Raw genomic sequence first — 16,234 nt, forward strand, 5'->3', positions numbered from 1 at the left:
AGAGATCTCCATCTCAACGCCAAGACCCAGCTCCACTCAAAGACCAGCAAGCTACAGTGCAGGACACCCTATGCCAATCAACTAGCAAGATAGCAACACACCCCATCCATTAGCACAGGGGCTGCCTAAAATCATAATAGGGCCACAGACACCCCCAAAACACACCACCAGACTTGGACCTGGCCGCCAGAAAGACAAGATCCAGCCTTATCCACCAGAACACAGGCACTAGTCCCCTCCACCAGGAAGCCTACAAAACCCACTGAACCAACCTTAGCTACTGGGGACAGACACCAAAAACAACGGAAACTACGAACCTGCAGCCTGCAAAAAGGAGACCCTAAAAACAGTAAGTTAAGCAAAATGAGAAGACACAGAAACACACAGCAGATGAAGGAGCAAGGCAAAAAACCACCAGACCTAACAAATGAAGAGGAAATAGGCAGTCCACCTGAAAAAGAATTCAGAATACTGGTAGTAAAGATGATCCAAAATCTTGGAAATAGAATGGAGAAAATACAAGAAACGTTTAACAAGGACCTAGAAAAACTAAAGAGCAAAAAAACAGTGATGAGCAACACAATAAATGAAATGAAAAATTCTCTAGAAGGGGGCTTTCCTGGTGGCGCAGTGGTTGAGAGTCCACCTGCCGATGCAGGGGACATGGGTTCGTGCCCCAGTCTGGGAAGATCCCACATGCCGCGGACCAGCTAGGCCCGTGAGCCATGGCAGCTGAGCCTGCGTGTCCGTGCTCTGCAACAGAAGAGTCCACAACAGTGAGAGGCCCGCGTACCAAAAAAAAAAAAAAAAATCTCTAGAACGGATCAACAGCAGAATAACTGAGGCAGAAGAACGGATAAGTGACCTGGAAGATAAAACAATGGAAATAACTACTGCAGAGCAGAATAAAGAAAAGAGAATGAAAAGAACTGAGGACAGTCTTAGAGACCTCTGGGACAACATTAAACACACCAACATTCGAATTATAGGGGTCCCAGAAGAATAAGAGAAAAAAAAAGGGCCTGAGAAAATATTTGAAGAGATTATAGTTGAAAACTTCCCTAATATGGGAAAGGAAATAGTTAATCAAGGCCAGGAAGCACAGAGAGTCCCATACAGGATAAATCCAAGGAGAAACATGCCAGGACACATATTAATCAATCAAAAATTAAATACAAAGAACAAATATTAAAAGCAGCACAGGGAAAACAACAAATAACACATAAGGGAATCCCCATGAGGTTAACAGCTGATCTTTCAGCAGAAACTCGGCAAGCCAGAAGGGAGTCACAGGACATATTTAAAGTCATGAAGGAGAAAAACCTACACTCAAGATTACTCTACCCAGCAAGGATCTCATTCAGATTTGATGGAGAAATTAAAAGCTTTACAGACAAGCAAAAGCTAAAAGAATTCAGCACCACCAAACCAGCTTTACAACAAATGCTACGACTTCCCTGGTGGTGCAGTGGTTAAGAATCCACCTGCCAATGCAGGGGACACGGGTTCGGGCCTTGGTCTGGGAGGATCCCACATGCCACGGAGCAACTAAGCCCGTGTGCCACAACTGCTAGGCCTGCGCTGTAGATCCCATGAGCCACAACTACTGAAGCCCGTGCACCTACAGCCCATGCTCCTCAACAGGAGAAACCACTGCAATGAGAAGCCCACACACCACAATAAAGAGCAGCCTCTACTCACCGCAGCTAGAGAAAGCCCACGCGTAGCAACAAAGACCCAACATAGCCAAAAATAAAACTATATATATAAATAAATAAATTTATAAAAACAAAACAAAACAAAATGCTAAAGAACTTCTCTAGGCAAGAAACACAAGAGAAGGAAAAGACCTACAATAATAAACCCAAAACAATTAAGAAAATGGTAATAGGAACATACAAATCGATAATTACCTTAAATGTAAATGGATTAAAAGCTCCAACCAAACGACATAGACTGGCTGAATGGATACAAAAACAAGACCCATATATATGCTGTCTACAAGAGACCCACTTCACACCTAGGGACACATACAGACTGAAAGTGACGGGATGGAAAAGGATATCCCATGCAAATGGAAATCAAAAGAAAACTGGAGTAGCAATTTTCAAATCAGACAAAATAGACTTTAAAACAAAGACTATTAAAAGAGACAAGGGAGGACACTACATAATGATCAAGGGATCAATCCAAGAAGAAGATATAACAATTGTAAATATTTATGCACCCAACATAGGACCACCTCAATACACAAGTCAAATACTAACAGCCATAAAAGGGGAAATTGACAGTAACACAATCATAGTAGGGGACTTTAACACCCCATTTTCACCAATGGACAGATCATCCAAAATGAAAATAAATAAGGAAACACAAGCTTTAAATGATACATTAAACAAGAGGACTTAATTGATATTTATAGGACATTCCATCCAAAAACAACAGAATACACATTCTTCTCAAGTGTTCATGGAACATTCTCCAGGATAGATCATATCCTGGATCAGAAATCAAGCCTTGGTAAATTTAAGAAAATTGAAATTGGGCTTCCCTGGTGGCGCAGTGGTTGAGAGTCTGCCTGCTGGTGCAGGGGAGGCAGGTTCGAGCCCTGGTCTGGGAGGATCCCACATGCTGCAGAGCAACTAGGCCCGTGAGCCAAAACTACTGAGCCTGCGCATCTGGAGCCTGTGCTCCGCAACAAGAGAGGCCACGATAGTGAGAGGCCCGCGCACTGCGATGAAGAGTGGCCCCCGCTTGCCACAACTAGAGAAAGCCCTCACACAGAAACGAAGACCCAACACAGCAAAATTTAATTAATTAATTAATAAACTCCTACCCCCAACATCTAAAAAAAAAAGAAAATTGAAATTGTATCAAGTATCATTTCCGACCACAATGCTATGAGACTAGATATCAATGACAGGAAAAAAACTGTAAGAAATACAAACACATGGAGGCTAAACAATACACTACTTAATATTCAAGAGATCACTGAGGAAATCAAAAAATACCTAGAAAAAAGTGACAATGAAAACACAAGGACCCAAAACCTATGGGATGCAGCACATGCAGTTCTAAGAGTGAAGCTTATAGCAATACAATCCTACCTTAAGAAACAAGAAACATTTCAAATAAACACCCTAACCTTACACCTAAAGCAATTAGAGAAAGAACAAAAAACCCCCAAAGTTAGCAGAAGGAAAGAAATCATAAAGATGAGATCAGAAATAAATGAAAAAGTAATGAAGGAAATGATAGCAAAGATCAATAAAACTAAAAGCTGGTTCTTTGAGAAGATAAACAAAATTGATAAACCATTAGCCAGACTCATCAAGAAATAAAGGGAGAAGACTCAAATCAATAGAATTAGAAATGAAAAGGGAGAAGTAACAACTGACACTGCAGAAATACAAAGGATCATGAGAGATTACTACAGGCAACTCTATGCCAATAAAATGGACAACCTGGAAGAAATGGACAAATTCTTAGAAAAGCACAACCTTCCAAGACTGAACCAGGAAGAAATAGAAAATATGAACAGACCAATCACAAGCACTGAAATTGAAACTGTGGTTAAAAATCTTCCAACAAACAAGAGCCCAGGACCAGATGGCTTCACAGGCGAATTCTATCAAACATTTAGAGAAGAGCTAACACCTATCCTTCTCAAACTCTTCCAAAATATAGCAGAGGGAGGAACACTCCCAAACTCATTCTACGAGACCACCATCACCCTGTTACCAAAACCAAAGATGTCACAAAGAAAGAAAACTACAAGCCAATATCACTGATGAACATAGATGCAAAAATCCTCAACAGAATACTAGCAAACAGAATCCAACAGCACATTAAAAGGATCATACACTACGATGAAGTAGGGTTTATCCCAGGAATGCAAGGATTCTTCAATATATGAAAATCAATCAACGTGATACACCATATTAACAAATTGAAGGAGAAAAACCATATGATCATCTCAATAGATGCAGAGAAAGCTTTTGACAAAATTCAACACCGATTTATGATTAAAAAAAAAAAAACCTCCAGAAAGTAGGCATAGAGGGAACTTTCCTCAACATAATAAAAGTCATACATGACAAACCCACAGCCAACATCGTCCTCAATGGTGAAAAACTGAAACCATTTCCACTAAGATCAGGAAAAAGACAAGGTTGCCCACTCTCACCACTATTATTTCACATTGTTTTGGAGTTTCAGCCACAGCAATTAGAGAAGAAAAAGAAATAAAAGGAATCCAAATCGGAAAAGAAGAAGTAAAGCTGTCACTGTTTGCAGATGACATGATACTATACATAGAGACTACTAAAGATGCTACCAGAAAACTACTAGAGCTAATCAATGCATTTGGTAAAGTAGCAGGATACAAAATTAATGCACAGAAATCTCTTGCATTCCTATACACTAGTGATGAAAACTCTGAAAGAGAAATTAAGGAAACACTCCCATTTAGCACTGCAACAAAAAGAATAAAATACCTAGGAATAAACCTACCTAAGGAGACAAAAGACCTGTGTGCAGCAAATTATAAGACACTGATGAAAGAAATTAAAGATGATACAAATAGATGGAGAGATACACCATGTTCTTGGATTGGAAGAATCAACATTGTGAAAATGACTCTACTACCCAAAGCAATCTACAGATTCAATGCAATCCATATCAAACTACCACTGGCATTTTGCACAGAACTAGAACAAAAAATTTCACAATTTGTATGGAAACACAAAAGACCCCGAATAGCCAAAGCAATCTTGAGAAAGAAAAACGGAGCTGGAGGAATCAGGCTCCCTGACTTCAGACTATACTACAAAGCTACAGTAATCAAGACAGTGTTGTACTGGCACAAAAACAGAAATATAGATCAACGGAACAGGATAGAAACCCCAGAGATAAACCCACACACTTATGGTCACTTTATCTTTGATAAAGGAGGCAAGAATATACAGTGGAGAAAAGACAGCCTCTTCAATAAGTGGTGCTGGGAAAACTGGACAGCTACATGTAAAAGAATGAAATTAGAACACTCCCTAACACCATACACAAAAATAAACTCAAAATGGATTAAAGACCTAAATGTAAGGCCAGACACTATCAAACTCTTAGAGGAAAACATAGGCAGAACACACTATGACATAAATCACAGCAAGATCCTTTTTGACCCACCTCCTAGAGAAATGGAAATAAAAACATAAATAAACAAATGGGACCTAATGAAATTTAAAAGCTTTTGCACAGCAAAGGAACCCATAAACAAGAAAGAAGACAACCCTCAGAATGAGAGAAAATATTTGCAAACAAAGCACCTGACAAAGGATTAATCTCCAAAACATACAAGCAACTCATGAAGCTCAATATCGAGAAAACAAACAACCCAATCCAAAAATGGGCAGAAGACCTAAATAGACATTTCTCCAAAGAAGATATACAGATTGCCAACAAACACATGAAAGAATGCTCAACATCATTAATCATTAGGGAAATGCAAATCAAAACTACAATAAGATATCATCTCACACCGGTCAGAATGGCCATCATCAAAAAATCTACAAACAATAAATGCTGGAGAGGGTGTGGAGAAAAGGGAACCCTCTTGCACTGTTGTTGGGAATGTAAATTGATACAGCCACTATGGAGAACAGTATGGAGGTTCCTTAAAAAACTACAAATAGGGCTTCCCTGGTGGCGCAGTGGTTGAGAGTCCACCTGCCGATGCAGGGGACACAGGTTCGTGCCCCGGTCTGGGAAGATCCCATGTGCCGCGGAGCGGCTGGGCCCGTGAGCCATGGCCGCTGAGCCTGCGCGTCCGGAGCCTGTGCTCCACAACGGGAGAGGCTACAACAGGGAGAGGCCCGCGTGCCGCAAAAAAAAAAAAAAACTACAAATAGAACTACCATATGACCCAGCAATCCTAACTGCTGGGCGTATACTCTGAGAAAACGATAATTCAAAAAGAGCCATGTACCACAATGTTCATTGCAGCTGTGTTTACAATTGCCAGGACATGGAAGCAACCTAAGTGTCCATCAGCAGATGAATGGATAAAGAAGATGTGGCACATTATACAATGGAATATTACTCAGTCATAAAAAGGAACGAAACTGAGTTATTTGTAGTGAGGTGGATGGACCTAGTGACTGTCATACAGAGTGAAGTACGTCAGAAAGAGAAAAATAAATACCGTATTCTAACACATATATATGGAATCTAAAAAAGAAAAAGAAAAAGACATGAATGGCCAGAAGAACCTAGGGGCAAGACGGGAATAAAGAGGCAGACCTACTAGAGAATGGACTTGAGGATACGGGGAGGGGAAAGGGTAAGCTGGGACAAAGTGAGAGAGTGGCATGGACATATATACACTACCAAACGTAAAATAGATAGCTAGTGAGAAGCAGCCACATAGCAGCAGGAGGTCAGCTCGGTGCTTTGTGACCACCTAGAGGGGTGGGATAGGGAGGGTGGGATAGGGAGGGTGGGAGGGAGAGAGATGCAAGAGGGAAGAGATATGGGAACATATGTATATGTATAACTGATTCACTTTGTTATAAAGCAGAAACTAACACACCATTGTAAAGCAATTATACTCTAATAAAGATATTAAGAAAAAATGAAAAAAAAAAAAGTATTAGTGTAGCCAAATGGAACTAATTTTATGTCTGCGGAAGTGGGGGCATGGAAATGGGTGGGCCACTCAGTGAAGGGTAGGCTGGTAGCCTGTTTCAATCCATGAAGGTTAAACAGATGTGTTCATCTGTCAAAGTAAATAATGAGCTGCAATTTGTAAGCTACCTTCTCCTTCACTTCCGCCAGGTCAATGCTTGTTTGTAACTGAATATTTCTTAAGCAGTCTGTCTGTCACTTTATCCATAGCTGAGTGACTTCATAATAAAACATCCTATCAACATGCAAATTCACTATTTTATGGATTTTTACTATTACTTTCATTTATAGCTCCTAATAGTATTTACAGTAAATAAATGTTATCACCTTATACACAAAGAACCACTGAAATGTCATTATAAGGTGACCCCATGGAATGGTTATATATTGACTTTACTGATTTTTTTTAACCCAGGTTTGGGCCCATAAAGTAACAGTACATTTGCACAACATTTTGTGACTTGACTTTAAGCTTATATATCCTCATTCCCTAGGAAAAGATTATGTGGGGTTCTAGTCCGTACCTAGGGCATTGTCTTGATATAGAGAAAGCATGAAGGCAGTCGCTCACAGGTTTGACAGGATCAGGTCCAGAAGTAGGGGCCTGGGTTCTAACAACAGGATTTGCTCTGGGGTGCCTCTGATTCTCCCCTTCCCAAGGAGCTCACTTTCTCTCTCCCTTTGATCTGGTCAGCAGTCCCTCTTCCTTTCTTCAGTGTCCCCCTCCCCCTTCCCTGACCTCTCAGGAGGTGGGGCTCAGGCACACACTCCCTGTACACTGTAGCTCCTGCACCTGTCACATTATTCTAGAGTTATTTATTCTTCACACCCCACCAGGCCACCAGTTTTTCTAGGGCTACAATGGTGTCTTTTAAAAAAATGTTTCTCCTATGAAATAGATCATACCTTCAAAAGTATATTTATCACCTGTATGTACATTTTAAAGAACAATAAAATGAATTGTTTTTGAACTCCCCAATCCCTTCACCTCCTGTACCCCTAGAGGTAACAGTCCTTGAATTGGTTATTCACAAGGTATGGGTTATTCACAAGTATTGATTTTGAACTTTAAAAAAATGGGATTTATATATGCATTCTCATGGGGCTTGCTTCTGACCTAGGTATTTCACCCAAGATAATGTTCATCCATATTTTTACAAAGTAGCTATTGCTCATTTATTTTCACCTCTTGGTAGAATTTCATTGTGTGTATTCTCCACAGTTTATGTTTTCTACTTTGATTGACATTTTGGTCATGTCTAGTGTTATGCCATCACAAACAATGCTGATGTGAATATTCTTGAATGCACATCCTGGACCTCGTGTTTCTCTTAGAGATATATCTAGGAATGGGATTCACCCTTTCTAGATAACGCCAAATTATTTTCCGAAAGCAATGAACCCAATCTACACTCCAACCAGCAGTGCCCCAAATTTCCCACTGTTTCAGTCTGCTCACACTTGCTATGGTCAGACTTTTAAACGTTGCCAATCCGATGGGTATAAAATGAAATTTCATGATGTTTTTAAGGAAGATTTCTTTTTCATTCCCCAATTCCTAGCACCTAACAGAGGATTATGCAAGTTAGTGGAAGCTCACAGATCTTCCATTTGGTGAATGAACAGCAATAATGCAATGTGACAAGTACAATTATAGAGAAGGATGTTAAGAATATATTTGTAAATTAACCATGTGTCCCTTTGGTCTTCCAATCTAGTTGCACAACAGAATCACCTGGGTATCCTTTTATTTTATCATTGGCATTTCATTATGAAAAAACTTCAAACATACAGTAAGTTTGGGAGGATTTTACAGTGAAAGCGTGCACCTAGATCCTACCATTAGCATTTTACTATACTTGCTCTAGGGGGATTCTTTTGAAAAATGTCATGCTCCAAGGCTCGGATTCTGATTCTATAGCTCTGAAATGGAAGAAAAGAATCTATCTTTGTTTCTTTGTTTTTGTTTTTGTTTTTAAACTCCCCAGGTGATTTTGAGGAGCAGCCTGCCTTGGAAACCACAGCCTGAAGGAACTTGCTGCAATAAATGAAAAAGACAGATTTATAATTAGCCCAACAGTGTTCATCCTTTGTGGTGGGGAAAAAGTTCTGCTGGTTGCCTAAAGCCGTTTTCTCAGCTCACCAGCATTCCTAGGAAATGTGTCACCCAGCATCAGTTTTGCAAAGGTGTGGACAGGTTCTTGGGAGGTGGCAGGCCAGGTCCTCTCAGCACTGGAAGCCAAGAAGGATCCGGCTCCAGTCCATCTTGACTCTTCCCTCTGAATATCACAGGCAGACAGAGGAACTCGCCCTTCAGATGCAAGCCAGCTCCTGTCAACATTTGGGTGCTGTTATGGGCTGAAATGTATCCCCCCCAAATTCATATGTTGAAGCCCCAGTATCTCAAGAATACAACCGTATTTCGAGATAAGGTCTTTAAAGAGGTAATTAAGTTCAAATGAGGTCATATGATGGGTTCCAACCCTATAAGACCAGTGTCCTTACAAGAAGAGGAAATCTGGACACAGACACACAGAGTGAAGACCATGTGAAGACCTGGAAGGTGGCCATCTGCAAGCTAAGGAGAGAGGCACCAGTAGAAACCAACCCTGAGAACACCTTGATCTTGGACTTCTAGCCTCCAGGACTGTTAGAAAGTTAATTTCTGTTGTTTAAGCCACGCTGTTTGTGGAACATTGTTATGGTAACCCTGGCAAACTAATACAGGTGTGGAGGGGAAGGCACCAAGCCTAGAGTCGGGCAACAGGACAGGCAGACCCAGGATCCCGCCCCCCCAGCTCCCCACAGAGCAGGCCTCCATCCACAACTGGTCAGAGTTGCCGGAGAAGGCGCCTTGCCCAGTGCCTTCCCCATGGGGGCTGCAAGGAAACAGAAACACACATCTTCTCCAGGCCCTTGTTCCTCAGAGGGTACGTTTCACAAGCCCAAGGAGTGCTGCTGTCTATATACATGAGGGGTCCTCAGAGCCATCAGCAGGCCCACCTGCAGCTGAGCGGCCTCAGAACGCAACGTCATGACAGGCTCAGGGAGGCTTCAGCCTCCCCCTCACACCTCAAACCTTCCCCCACAATCTCACCCGCACAGAGCCTCGCCTTCACACAGCCTCTTTCACTCACAGAGTGGAAATGAAATTTGGCTCACTGATCCAAATTTTGAATCATGTAGCTCAAATAAATAAAGTTTGGTTCTGCACATTTTCCCACCAGTGTTAAGACACGTGATGAATCCTGAGAAGCAACAACGTTAATTGTGTAAAACAGCACTTTTTGTCAGACAGAGGCTATTTTTTTCAGAGACAGCCAACTTTAATATTTTCATATTTAAATAAAAATATAAATTATACAAGTATATATGAATACATATATTTTCCAAGGACATAGCTTTGTTTTGTATCTCTGTGGCAATAGTGCCATTACCATTACATGCAAAATTGGAATTGTAAGCATTGCCATTTTTTTAAATGGAAGTATAGTTGATTTACGATAATGTGTTTGTTTCAGGTGTACAGCATAGTGATTCAGTTTTTTTTTTTCAGATTATGTTCCATTGTAGGTTACTACAAGATATTGAATATAATTCCCTGTGCTATATAGTAAATCCTTGTTGCTTATCTATTTTGTGTAAAGTGGTTTGTATCTGTTAATCCCATACTCCTAATTTCTCCCACCCTTTCCCCTTTGGCAACCATAAATTTGTTTTCTATGTCTGTGAGTCTGTTTCTGTTTTGTATATAGAATTCATTTGTATTTTTTTTTAGATTCTACAGATAAGTGATATCATATGGTATTTATCTTTCTGTCTGACTTACCTGACTAATTATAATATTCTCTAGGTCCAACCATGTTGCTGCAAATGGCAATATTTCATTTTTTAAAATGGCTGTTTTATATATATATACATATACACATATATATATACATATACACATTATACATATATAATTATATATATGTGTGTGTGTGTGTATATATATATATATATATATATATATATATCACATCTTCTTAAGCCAATCGTCTGTTGATGGGCACTTGGGTGGTTTCCATGTCTTGGCTATTGTAAATAGTGCTGCTATGAACATTGGGGTGCATGTATCTTTTTGAATTAGACTTTTTGTCTTTTCCAGATATATGCCCAGGAGTGGGATTGCTGGATCATATGGTAGCTCTAGTTTTAGTTTTTTAAGGAACCTCCATACTGTGCTCCATAGTGGCTGCAAAAATTTACATTCCCACCAACAGTGTAGGAGGGTTCTCTTTTCTCCATACCCTCTCCAGCATTTATTTGTAGACTTTTTGATATGGCTATTCTGAGTGGTGTGAGGTGATACTTCATTGTAGTTTTGATTTGCATTTCTCTAATAATTAGCGATGTTGAGAATCTTTTCATGTGCCTGTTGGCCATCTGTATGTTGTCTTTGGAAAAATATCTATTTAGGGCTTCTGCCCATTTTTTGATTGAGCTGTTTGTTTTTTCAATATTGAGTTGTATGAGCTGTTTGTGTATTTTCGATATCAACCCCTGTTGGTTGCATTGTTTGTAAATATTTTCTCCCATTCTGTAGGTTGTCTTTTCATTTTGTTGATAGTTTACTTTCCTGTGCAAAAAGCTTTTAAGTTTGATTAGTTTCCATTTGTTTATGTTTACTTTTATTTCCTTTGCCTTGGGAGACTGATACTGCTATGATTTATTTCAGAGAATGTCTGCCTATGTTCTCTTTTGGAGTTTTATGACATCATGTCTTATATTTAGGTCTTTAAACCATTTTGAGTTTATTTTTGTATATGATGTGAGGCAGTCAATCTAATTTCATTGATTTGCAAGTAGCTGTTCAGCTTTCCCAGCACCACTTGTTGAAGAGACTCTTTTCTCCATTGTGTATTCTTGTGTCTTTTGTTATAGATTAATTGACATAGGTCCGTGGGTTTATATCCGGGCTTTCTATTCTGTTACGTTGATCTATATGTCTGTTTTTGTGCCAATACCATGCTGTTTTGATTATTGTAGCTTTATAGTATGGTCTGAAGTCTGGAAGGATTATATCTCCAGCTTTGTTCTTTTTCCAGACAGAGGCTATTTTTTATATTTACCACATTTAATATCTTTTTCGGTCCTCTTAGATATAATTTGAACATTTTGATTATTTTTCTGACCTGCTTGATTGCAATAAGCTATTTCTCCTGGCCCTGATCTGCTACTATCACCATCACCATCATCACCAGCCAGCCTGGGCACACCTGCCTCCCACAGTTTAAAAATCTCCTTTGGCATTTCATTTCATACCACATTCTTCATTTGCAAGGCTGCCCCTGCAGGTCTCCATAAAGGGAATCCTCTCATCAGAGGGAGTCCTATGTGGACATCTGTTACAAGAGTAAGCAACTTGGATCAGTTTCATTTTTTGAGGTAGGGGGTTTCACAGGTATCTTTCTCCCTGCTTCTTCCTCTCCTGAGATTATTGTCCTATCTTTGAATACTATAACTCCTCCATGTGCCTCCCTACTTGGTAATTTTGTCCCTTAAAGACTTTGGTTTATTACATTCCACATCTCACTCCACCTCCTTTGTTTCCAAGCTGTCTGTGCAGGTTTTTCTGTTCTTCAATCCTGTTTTACTTCTTGCTGTTGTTTACACAGTTCTTCTTTTTCTGTTTCAGTGTTGCAGGTAGCACTGTAATTCAGTTGTTCATTCAGTCTCCTAATTCCAACCAACCACCTTCAAATACTTCTTGCCCTTCTGTCCTCAAAGCCCCAATTCTACAAGTTGGTTTGGCTTGGGTATCTTCCTGACAGGAATGGGGGAGGCTAGTCATTTTAGAATGGAAATCCCTACATTGGGCAAAATTGCTTTTTATGAAAGCTTCATCTGTTTGATCCAGTATTAAAGAATGGCCACACCTAAGGTGACTGACTGAGTATTGAGAGTGGCATTCATCCTGAGATGGAGAGTTTCTCAAATGTGGACAAATGTTTCTTCTGAACCCTCAGTTATTCATTTGAAGCCCTCCAGCTGCTGGAGGCTGCTCTTAGGGAGGGGATGAGTAAAAGTGCCTAGGCACCCACTTTTACTGGACAGGGAAGAGGGGAGCATAGAATGAAAAATGTACGTGCATGCATGTGCCTTTGTGTGTGTGTGTGCGTGTGTGTGAGACAAGGGTAACAGCTGTATCTCAAGTAGCAGCAGATATTCAGAAACAAACAGAGTCAGGGATGATCTTGTTCATCAACAGAGTTGATCATGCCCATGTGGTCTGTTTTCAGACCTGTTTCCAAAGGTCCCTCCATTGTCCCCTCCTCAGATGCCCCACATGTCTCCATTGGGTCCTGCCTTAATGCCCTGAAATCTCCAACTTGGGAATTATCCCTCTGGGCATGGCTGTAAAAGTCCAAGTTAACTTGCAAAAGTATTGTCTAGTAGCCCCTTAAGCCACTAACAAACATCTTGACGCAAATTGGCTTATCAGATTGGGCAGGCTACAACTGAGCTCTGCTGCCTGGAAGCCTTGACAGTCATTGACACCTCCACGCCAAGAGGATTATGACTGGGCCACACTGGAGCTGGCTTTGCAGGAAGGGGAAGCACAAGCAACTTTAGAATGGTGGACACAGCTGTTTGATGAGAAAGAGCCCACCCACCCTGGCAGAGAGTCTCAGAGAAATGCCAGAAGGTAACAGCGTATGGGGTTCTGGGCCCTGGAGAACACAGGTCTCAGAATTGATGATTTAACGTTTCTAACATCTAGGAACAGAGGGAAGAGAGGGCATAGCACTGAGATAATTTTCAAAGCCTGATTTCAGAGGAAGGAAAGGAAGGACAAGCTGCTATTGAGGGAGAGCTCTTCAAGTGTGTTCCCGTCCTTCCTGAGCTTTTAGGTTCCTACACCAAAGGTTTTATCTCCCTGATTCGCTAAACCACCACTGTCCAACTCCAATAATTCACACCCAAACCAAGCTCGTCTTTGCTCCCAATTATAAAGCATTTGACTGAAATATGACATTAATACTTTCAGTCTTAACTAATGGAGACCACAAAATCTGGGCAGCTCTGTAACCTTCCTGTTCTGTACTATAAACGGGGCAATTTGACAGGAAGCTCATGCAGCTTCAGGGCCCCATATCGCACAATCCCCCTTCCAGGTCCCTGTAGTTGATTTTGTTTGTAATTTTGACTTCCTAAAGAAGCCCCCCCCACACACACAAAAAAAAAACTGCATATGCCTGAGACCCCACCAAACCTTGGCCACACTCAGGGAGCACATAGCCAAGTGTGCTTGCATGAGGGTCTTCTTTTTAAATGGGAAAAGCAAACTCCACAAATTCTGCTGGAATTTCCCCACAAAACTAGCTTACCAAACAACTTTATATTACGGGCCGTTTAAGTGTCCTTTGCTAAGCTGTTTCTTCTTTTTTCTTATCCCTCTTTCTCTGTCATATTCTAGGCCACTCTATTTGGAGATGTACTTATACCTTCCTCTTCCTTGCCCCACCCAAGTTTATAACAGGATATGAACAGAGTCCTTTGATATGACACCAAAATGTAGTGTTTCAGAGGGAAATATTGGTGAGTCTGTTTTTCCAATCATTATTACTCTCAGGATCCATGCTCAACTAATATCAATTTGAGGCCATTTTATACTAAAGTCAATTGGTATGAAACGGCTTTCTGGACCAGCCTAATTCGTAGGGCTGCGCAGCATTCCAATGTTTCATTACTTAATGTGTTTCAAACACAAACACCCTGTAAACTCAAATGACACTGTTAAAGAACGGTATGTCGTCTTTGGGATAAGGAGATGAATTGTGACTCAGGTTTTGTTTGGTTTTATTTTGTTTTAATAACCACGGGTACACACACACACCTAATCACACTGTCAGCCCAGAATGAGGTGAGGAAAGTCTGGCTTTTCTTGAAGATCTGCTAGGTAACTCTCGGTAGTTTCAGTAAATTATCTTACCCCTTCCCCGTGTATCTGTAATTCATCGTTATTCAAAACGGGGTCCATTTAAAATAGCACCTTTCAGTTGTCTTGTGTGTGAAACAGTCTACCCTGCAAGTTTGAGTAGATAAAATGTTAAACATTGTAGCAAGGTCTCTCCTGAATAGGACTTTCCATTTAGGGTAAGAGCCTGAGAGCCACAGCACTTCCGTCTAGCCCAATCACCCAAGCTGGCCTCGTTTGGGAAGGCAGCGTGGGTGGGAGTGTTTGGGTGGCATACCCCAAAAACCACAGTAATTGTAAGGGAAAAGAGCAAATATCAATTAGTGATTCCTCAGCCAGCTACCAATCTTGGTTTCCAAGGGACTCCACCAAAGTCTCTTCAGAAGAATCAGCTTCCCAGGGACCCCCGACAGAAGCTGCACGAATCCACATTCATCTTAGTACATTGAACATTTCCCCCCACCCCTCCCCGGGAGTCTCTTGTTATCTGCCCGGCTCCCCTGGCTCTCTGCCTCCCTGTCAGCCTGTGGGCCTGTCAACCAGAATGCTCCCAGCTTCTCGGGGCTTCCGTGGGAATGCGAGCAGGAAAGGGCTTTGAGAACTGCGGACAGGAAGGTGGTGTTCCTCTGCAGCGCTCTGGGCACCCCACATTTCCCGAAGTGCTGGGGATGCTGAAATGAGCTTCCCTGCTCCCCCAGCACCCCCCACCCGGGGGTTCGGGCAAGTGACTAAATGTCAGTAAATAACGTGTGTAGGGTGGGGGAGCACTAGATGGGGAAGGCGAGGTGGAGAGCGGAGACCCCCCGCCCGGCGGCCCCCCGCAGACAGGGCCGCGGGGGGCGGGGAGGGGCGGCGGTGGCTCGCAGGAGCTCGCTCGGCGGGGCGCCTCCCAGGAAGGAGGGGAGGGGAGCGCCTGTTTACCCAGGAGGGCTGTGCTGATAGCACGTTCCTCGAGTTTACTTTGCTTTCCTTGAGTTTATTGTAAAGGGGTAAAGTTTTCGGATCTGTCACGTGACCCTGACAGGTCCTGCCTATGGCGCGGCAGACCACCCACGCCGAGGGCCATGGAACTGCTTAATAGAAACAGGCTTGTAATTGTGAGTCCGCGCTGCACTCCGCCGAAAGCCTCCGGCGGCCCAGCGCGCCGGGGTTTTTACACTTTCCGTTCCTTTTGTAAAGACGGAGGAGGAGGAGGAGAAGACGAAGACGAAGAAAAAGACGACGACAGGGAAGACAAAGAGATCCGCGGCGACAAGGCTAGGGGGAGACCAGGGAAGACGGGGAGAAGACGGAGGAGCGGAGGACCAGGAAAGGGGGGCACGGGGGAAAAAAGGAATTGATGTGAAATCCAAGCGCAGCGTCCGCGCCATCGGCACCCGCGCTCCGGGCAGGGCTTGACGGCCGGCTATGGTGAGTGCAGCCGTCTTGGCCGCCGCCGCCACCTCGCCCTCGCGCGGCGTGCGCCCCGGGGACGCGGGATTGCGGGGCCGAGGCGCCCCGCGCGGCGGCCGGAGGGCCAGGCGGGCCGGGCGGGCGGCGCGCCGGGTAGCCGGCCGTCAAGCCCTGCCCGGAGCGCGGGTGCCGATGGCGCGG

At 42.4% G+C, this 16,234-nt stretch overlaps 1 protein-coding gene across 1 annotated transcript in view; it reads left to right on the forward strand.

The window, feature by feature from the left end:
- Positions 1–15,469: 15,469 nt before the first annotated feature.
- PTCH1 (patched 1) overlaps positions 15,470–16,234 on the forward strand; it is a 68,201-nt gene continuing 67,436 nt past the window's right edge. Inside the window, exon 1 of the mRNA XM_029203538.1 lies at positions 15,470–16,051. Coding sequence (XP_029059371.1) covers positions 16,049–16,051 — 3 coding nt within the window. The 5' untranslated portion in view covers positions 15,470–16,048. The remainder of the gene's footprint in view (positions 16,052–16,234) is intronic.

Source organism: Monodon monoceros, unplaced genomic scaffold (assembly GCF_005190385.1).
Source record: "Monodon monoceros isolate NGI ecotype Baffin Bay Population unplaced genomic scaffold, NGI_Narwhal_1 Super_Scaffold_5, whole genome shotgun sequence".
Lineage (NCBI taxonomy): Eukaryota > Metazoa > Chordata > Mammalia > Artiodactyla > Monodontidae > Monodon > Monodon monoceros.